This window comes from Callionymus lyra, chromosome 17 (genome assembly GCF_982586985.1).
Source record: "Callionymus lyra chromosome 17, fCalLyr1.hap1.1, whole genome shotgun sequence".
Classification (NCBI taxonomy): Eukaryota; Metazoa; Chordata; class Actinopteri; order Syngnathiformes; family Callionymidae; genus Callionymus; species Callionymus lyra.
In genome coordinates, this window is record NC_141834.1 from 14,366,048 (window position 1) to 14,374,131 (window position 8,084).

Sequence of the window (8,084 nt, forward strand, 5' to 3'; positions counted from 1 at the left end):
CGCTGGCAAGGTTTATTATAGCTGACCCTATAGGAGCAATAAATGGAATAAAAAGCCTTAGAAAGTGTATATACAGTGATTTTTGACAAATATATTAAATTTGTATTCATAATAACATTTAGTATCAATGGCTTTTTTTTTGTGAAACTAATGAAATGAAGATTTTGACAGATTACTCAAAATACATTTCATTTGGAACTTTTCAAGGCATTAAAAACTTTTGTTGCTTCATCTTTTTAAATACAGTTTAATACATTTACATTTTTTGAGGTCCAAAAAAAAAATGCTGATGAAGGAATTTGTAAGTGTCTGCTTTTGAAATGGGACTACCTACCTTTCCAGGATGTCCCCTTCCTCTCAGTCCATGTAACTTAGCCAAGCATAACCCTGGAAAGTAATCCAAAAAAAAGTCTCACTGCTTCTGTGTTTTTTCTGGCCTGGTCCTGAAGCTTCTCACCAAACATCCGGCCAAGCGTCTGGGCGGGGGGGAGGAGGCGGAGAGGGAGATCAGGGAGCACCCCTTCTTCCGCTGGATCGACTGGGACCGTCTGGAGCGACTGGAACTGCCGCCGCCTTTCAAACCCAGAACTGTCAGTAGCGCAGATGGACGTCGTCGTTTTGTCCGTCCTCCCCTGTCGCGTCCCCCTCTCTGTCCGCCACTCACCCGTCCTCACCCGTCCTCACCCGTCCTCACCCATCCTCACCCGTCCTCACCCGCCTTCCTCACCCTCATCCCTCAGATCCGTGCTTCCATTTGGAAGACGGTTCCGCCGTAATGGACGTGGATCTTTTGACCCAACTGTCCAAACGCCGCTCGATTCAAATGTCTGTCATCATCCGCTCCATGTTCGCCCACCTGGCCACGTTTGGCGCCTTCATTAAGGGGTCAAAGGGCAGAAGCATCACATTTGTATCGTTGTAGTAAAAGTGATAATTCACCCATTCGCTCATTTTCTCCTCACCCTAATGGCTACTAAGGGTTAGTCAGAGTAATCTGTTTCTTTTTGGAACTATAGACAATAATGTTTGTTCATTTTAATGTAGCGACTGGAGCTCAGTTGTCTTCATCTTTGTCCAAAATGGCACTTCAAAAAAAATCCAAATACCTCCATACTGCTCATGTGTAATGTTCCTCTTGTATTGGAGCCTCAATATGAGGAATTTTTCCAGAAATTCAGTCTAAATTTGTTAAAGTTCGTGTTAAGCGTACATTGCTAGGCTAACAGTCTAAGTCTTGCAATGTGTTTAAATGAGGAAACACTTCAGGCAGGAGCTGAGAGACCCATAACGTCATCAAATATGATAACAGTGACCAGAATAGCTCCCGTAATGCTTTGCCGCCCAGCCAACTAATCACAGCTGACGATCACTATTGACAAAGCAACTATGATTTAAGTTTTTTCAGAACATTTCCTCCAATACAAGATGTACGTTACAGACGAGCAGTATGAGGGTATTTGGATGTTTTCAAGTGTCTTTTTGGGCGACGATAAAGACGAAGACAACTGAGCTCCAGTCGCTACATCAAAATGAACAAACCTTTTTGTCTATAACTCTAAAAAGGAACAGATTACTTAAAATAGTCCCAATTTTTATCTGATATTTCAGAGTAATCCCACACAATGGGTCAATTTTCTTCGTCCAAAAAGTCACTTAAAAAAATCCTACGTGTTTATTAAAAATTGTAAGGAAAAAATTCAAGAAGTTCATATTTTAAATTCTGACAGAGTCTCTTTGCCCTGAGAAACAGGGAACTTTCTGTACAAACACGCTTAAATTAAAGAGTTATTAAAACTAAAATTTGAGAAATTTCTCAGGCCAAGGCTTCAATACAAGAGGGACGATGAATACAAACAGAATTGAGGTATTTGCAGGTTTTTAAGTGTGTTTTTAGACAAATAAAAGTGAGAACCATGTGTAGAAAACGAGTGAAATTTGAATTTTGGGTGAAGAATCCCATCTAGATTCTAATTATTCTAATGACGCCGTTCTGGTGTTTATTCCAGGGCGGAAGAAACGGCGAAAACTTCGACCAGTTCTTCACTGCGGCTCCGTCGGTGTTGACTCCCTCCGACCCCGACATCCTCGCCGCCATCAACCAGGAAGACTTCCAGAGTTTCACTTTTATCAACCCAGACTTTGCCCCTTCTCCTCTCACTGCCATTTGAACCCCGTCCCCCCCCTTGTAGAATCTAGTAGATTTATTTAATTTGGTGAGAACTAGAAGACGTTTACAAGGAGAGGCCGATGGTTTTTGTTCCGTCACATAGAACTAGTGGAGATTCTCTATATAATCTATGCATGCATAAGAGTGTTACTCTTTATTTTAGATCTCTTGTCATGTCAGATCCCCCCTAAATATCCCATCACGCCCCGTCACGTCTTTGTTTAGAAGCCCAGACGATGTTTAAAGAGCAGCGGCGGCGGCGGCGGAGGAACAGCTGTCCCCGTCACAGCCGTGTCAAGTGAGAAGAGCTGTTTATTTGCCGCTGACAGACTCTGATTGTTGTTTTAAAGTGTGTGACAACATGATGGAAAGGTTTGTCTCCGTGGGGATTCTGGCAGAGAGGAGTCAAGGAGCTCCGAGAGACTATTGATGACTTGTTTTTCTCCTCCTATGATGACTTCAACGCTCGGATCTTTTATCACTCCGCAACAGTTGATCTATGAGCAGAGGGGTCGCAACTTTTTTTTTTGCTAAAATCCTCCGAAGACATTTGTTTTTTAATCATTTTCACTAGGTTTTTTTTTATCGTGTGACTGAGACAAGTGTCTGATGTCCGGTCATTTAACATAATTAAAAAACTTTCAAACTTTAACAATTAAATACAATGGAAATTAAAGTTTTTTTCTGATCAAAAGTACAGAATTTATGGAGGCGAAGAAGAGAGTGCAGACGCGGTGGAGGGGATGGAGAGCATGTTTAAGGTCATGTGACAGAAACGGAGCTGAAATACCATCAAACATAAATAAAGTTTATAGTATAAACAGCTTGGAAGTTTTTCTACTTAAAATAAACAGGTTAAAAACTCCTGACACTTGAATTTCTTTCATATTTCTGAGCAAATACACAAAAAAACATTTAAGACACACACAAGACTTTTATTATGTAATTTATATGATTTCAAATGTTTATACGATTACAAGCAATAGGTTTACAATGAACAACAAAACAAAAAAATGTTAAATAACTTTATCTTGTCATGTGTGTGTTTCTTGACTTTTTTTTTTTGTGTTTCCTCAGAAAAAAAACACACAAACCGGAATTTATAAGAGAGTAATACATTCATAAGTTTGTAAGTTTTATGAACCTGCTTTTTTAAAGAATATTTTCTTTTAACTTTTACCTTAAATTGTTGTCATTTTAGTTCAGATTCTGTCATTTATTTCCTTTGAAGGTCTTCTCTGTATCCTCCACCATACCTGCACTCTCTTCTTCGCCTTTAACCTGATTTCTGTCATTGACTCTGGAAAAAAAATAGTGGTTCAAGGTGTTTTTTTAATTATTTTTAATGACCAGACTTCAAGATACTTGTCTCGGTTAAACAACACAACTTGCTAAAATATATAAAAACAAATTTCTTTGGAGCTTTAAATATAAAATAATAGTTTTCTAAATAAAATATCTTCTATGAGAATAAACATGTTGATGTAGAGAAGAGGGAGTTTCAAAAACAAAGTCCTCTGGTCCACCGTCCACATCCCAGCATCCCTGAATAACCTCTGGAGTCCACGGCACATCGTGACCTCAGACGGTCCGGGTCGCTGTAAAAGCACAACGTCGACAAAGAGCTCCAACGACAGGCGTCACCGGCGACGATGAGTGACATCACGGCACTTTTGTCAGCTTCAAAAAAAAAACAAAAACCACCAACCGTGACCGGAGCTTTTTTTTTTTTTAAAAGTAGTTGTGAGTTTGTTTCCTGCTCGGGTTTGTCTGTGTGTCCGACGACTTTCTGCTGCGTAACCAGTCGCGTCATTGATCGGTTGTAATTAAATGTGAGGCTCAGAGGGAGAGTTCAGCTCAATACGTGGAAAAAATAACCTCATCTCAACGAACATGGCCGCCGCCCCGCCGATAGTGTTGGAAGGAGCATGTGGAAATAAACAATTTCAACAAAAAAAGAAAAGAAAAAGAAAAGCGTTTGTGTGTTGGAGTAACAAACGAGTGTGTCACGCTCCATCTCTCACTTTCACACATCCGCACAAAAGTGCCATCCACAGCTTCCACACACACACACACACACACACACACACACAAGATGCTGACCCGAGTGTTTACTGTGTTACTGGAGCTGTTGAAACAGCACAATCCTCTCCTCCCTCCCGCCCTCCGCCTGGATCACGGTGGGACTAATATCCCCTCAGAGATCTGAGTAATAACAAGTTGACCTTCACATTAAAATCTCATCAACTTTGCATCTCCCTCCTCGTCCTCCCTCTCTCCTCCTGTCCTTCATCGCTCTTCCTCTTCTCTGTTTAATGTCTCTAAATCATGCTTTTCCTCTAATGAGAGTTTTTTTGCGTCCACTTCATTATCGCGGCGTGTTTAAAAAACCCCCCCGACGCTCGCTCGCGCCTCCATTCTGTCCGTGTGTCGCTCTTTAATGGAGGGAATAGTGACACGAATCACCATCAATTAAAAGAGTCGTTAAAACAAACACTGATAAGGGTCATACCTCTGCCAAGGAGCTCATTTTCGCTATTAAATCATCTTCCTGGGTCCACTCGAGTGATGTTAGCTTAGCATTTTTTTCTTTTCTAGCAACCCTAAAACAATGTCCAATGAGCAAACATGTTTCATCAAAGAATGAGGAAAATTAGTTTTGTTATGCTGCGTTTTATACATTTTATTTTTATTCGCTGGTTCTGAAAACTGCATAATTTCTTTAAAGAATGTAGTAAAATATCTTTGAGATATTTAGACTGATGTCAAAAAATGTCAAAGGTTACAGGGGTCATGAAGTTAGTGGGGCTTGAATTTAGGATAACATTGAAAAAAAAGAATCACTGTATAGTTTTGAAATGACTACACTATGACAATAAAAAACATGATTACAAAATAAATAAATAAATAGAATATTTTTATATATATATATATATACAGTTTGTATTCTTCTCCATTCTTTTCTCTATTAAATGTATACCTACTTTATACAATAAATTAAAAAAAATTCTGTTGTTTTTGTCATCAGTTTTTAAACATTTAAATGATCTCTGTTAATTAATATATCACTATTTATAGTAACTATTATTATATCATTTTTTTAATATCTGAATTGTATCCTGTGTTTTGTTAAATTCTTATTTTTTTTTACTTGCTTTCTTCTGAAAGGGAAAGAAATAGCTCATATTTTCCAAGAATCTGTTAAAATATTTTAAGAAAATTTCTCTGATAAAAAGCTTCTTTAGACACCAGGTGATTCACTTTTCTCTACTCAGAGTAGAGCTTGAATTGAAGATAACCTCAACACATTAAAACCAAAAAAATCATTGTATTTTATTTTAGGAACTGCTACACATTTTTTCGTTTCTTAAAAGTTTTTATGACTGAATACAGGGAGAATACCATTTAAAAAAACACACACTTATGTTTATTTTTGGCTTTTTTTCATTACTTGAAAGTAATTGATATTATTTAACACATTTTATTAAAGAATCCAAAAAATAAACTATAACAATTTAAATAAATAAATACATTTAAATCCCAGTCATTTTAAAACAAACATATACAGATACTTTGATCATTTTTATGTTTTTCCTGTTAAGATCCCACGAGTAACAGAACCATCATCTCAGGACGATGACGTCTCTCCCTCTACTTCAGATGAAGCTGCTCGCCTGGCCGAAAAAAAAAAAATGTAAATGTCATCGTGTTGCTCGTCAGTCGGCGAAACACTGACGGCAAACAAGGCCATTAATGCGCCCGTTTCGGCGCGGCCCGGGGGCTACACGTGGCCTATTGACAGGTCGTGTACGGCCCCAGCGAGATGACATATTTAAAGACTGAATTATAAATTGTTATGAATAGTTTGTCATTTTCATGATAAAGAAAAGATAATAAAGAACAACTTTTGATCCCTTTGACATTTTAACACTAATCTGCCGGTTCTTAACTTCAGGTTCTTCTTCTTCTCGCCGATGCTGTGACAGTCGCTCGTTCTTCTTCTTCTCCTTCCACCGTCTCTCTTTATTTTTATCGGCTCAGGATCTCTCCTCCCCTCCCCGGCCTCTCGCTATCATTCCCCGAGGTCACAGTGTGCAGTAGACTACTGATACAGTTACTAAAAATATAGGATTCCTCCACCAGCCCCCGCTAAAAATACCTCCCGCAGGAAGGTGGTGAAGGGAGGATGGGGAGGAGGAGAGGAGTCGATGAATTGATTGAAATATGATGAATAGTTTAAACGCCAGGTCACATGAATAGTTCAGCATCTGACTTGTTATCTTGACATTGGTGCTGTAAACTTTATTGAAAAGAGTGAAAAGAAAAATATGATGTAATATGTTTAGTTTGACACAAAACTTTCACAGTAAATATCTTTAATGTTCTCGATGTATGTGGTTAAAGCATTCATAGAAAAGAGTGTAGGTCATGTTGTGTCCGTCTGTTATCGAAATATCGAATTGTTTTAAATAAAAAACATACAATTGATCAACTTTTATGTGCTATTTCTAACAAAATGTGTTCATTCAAAGACATTTTGCTGAAGCACCTGTGACAAACTTGTGACTTTAGTGGCTTAAGCTAAGCTACGGCAACGATTTTACTTCTGTATCAATATCTAACAGCACTCAATCGTGCTAAATCTTCTCCTTTTTCTTAGCGAGTGGCCTTTCAAAAACGTATTTTCTTTTCTTTTTTTCGTTGCAATTAACATTATTATTTTCAGTGTTAGTTATTTTTTTGCGTCCAAATCGAACTTCGTAACGTCTTCAGCAGCTAAAAGAACATTGAAATCCCACGAGATCACGGCGATGACTGAGGACGAGAGGATACAATCGACTCGATCTTTTAAAGCTGATGTTTGGACATATTTTGGTTTAGGATCAAATGAAAGCAGTTACGACTACATCAAGAGTCATGTGGTCTGTAAATTCTGCAACACCAGAGTTAAGTAGTCGACAATACTACAAATATATACTTGTTACTACAGTATCGAAATATATCGTATAGTTGCCCCCTGTATTGTGTTGTGCTATTGCTAACAAAATGTGCTCATTCAAAATAATTTTGCTGAAGCACCTGTATCAAATTCATAACTTATAATTTGTCTGAAGGTTGACTAAGCTAAGCTAAGCTAAGGAACAGATTTTACTACAACTCCCAGGAGTGAAAAGACAATAACAATCCGACTCATATTTTGATGTGGCTATGACAGTTTGGTAAATACACATTTTGTTTTTTCGGAACCTTGACTGCTAAAACAATGTGGCCCCTGAGTTTTACTCCTATGTTCTAAAGCTAACGTTTGTTACTACTGTGAGTTCAGTTTTTTTAATTTTTATACATTTTTTTTTATTGTAAAAAACACCATTTTTGAATGAGAGCAGATGTTTATTTGCTTTGTACGTACATTTTAGAAACCAGCGTTGAAAAAGTCTTCTGGTTATTGAGAACAAAATATTCCGATAAAACCCCGACAGGCAACATAAAGTTTTTCGATAGTCGGACAAGTTTTCTTGGCCAACAGCTGATGCAAGAAAAAGTCATATTTGCTCTCTTTCTTCTACTTGTTTGTGTTTCAGTCCCTCCAGCTCTAGAAAGCCTTGTGCTCGAGGTGTTCGGTCGATCAAGGACGTGAAGAAGTAGCCGTTGTTTTTATTATTACATTATTTACTCGACAAAAGAATCCATCCTTCAGTTTCAGCATCTTTTTATCGTGAGAAGGTGAAGGACAACAGAGGTTTGAATTCTCTCGTCAAATCGAATAGTTCTGCCCTGATGTGGAGATGTTTTAGTCCTCCTGGCCACTAGGGGGGGCACTGATTCCTAGACTGACTTTACTGTCGTCATTTATTTGCTAGTAAAACTTTGAATGGATACTTTGTACTTTAAATACTTGGCAAAATACCCGCCAGAA

General features: G+C 38.1%; 1 protein-coding gene across 2 annotated transcripts in view; it reads left to right on the forward strand.

The window, feature by feature from the left end:
- The window catches only part of prkcg (protein kinase C, gamma), a 70,222-nt gene that overhangs the window by 18,198 nt on the left and 43,940 nt on the right, over window positions 1-8,084 (forward strand). Inside the window, exons 16-17 of one of the 2 annotated variants that reach the window (XR_015709210.1) lie at window positions 450-590; window positions 2,007-3,234. Coding sequence is in view for 1 of the 2 variants with exons in the window: in XM_087778996.1 (XP_087635122.1) it covers window positions 450-590; window positions 2,007-2,168 (303 nt within the window). In the remaining variant the exon portion in view is untranslated. Of the gene's footprint in view, window positions 1-449; window positions 591-2,006; window positions 4,262-8,084 lie in introns of those variants that run through there. The other variant, XM_087778996.1, reaches the window with a different exon arrangement.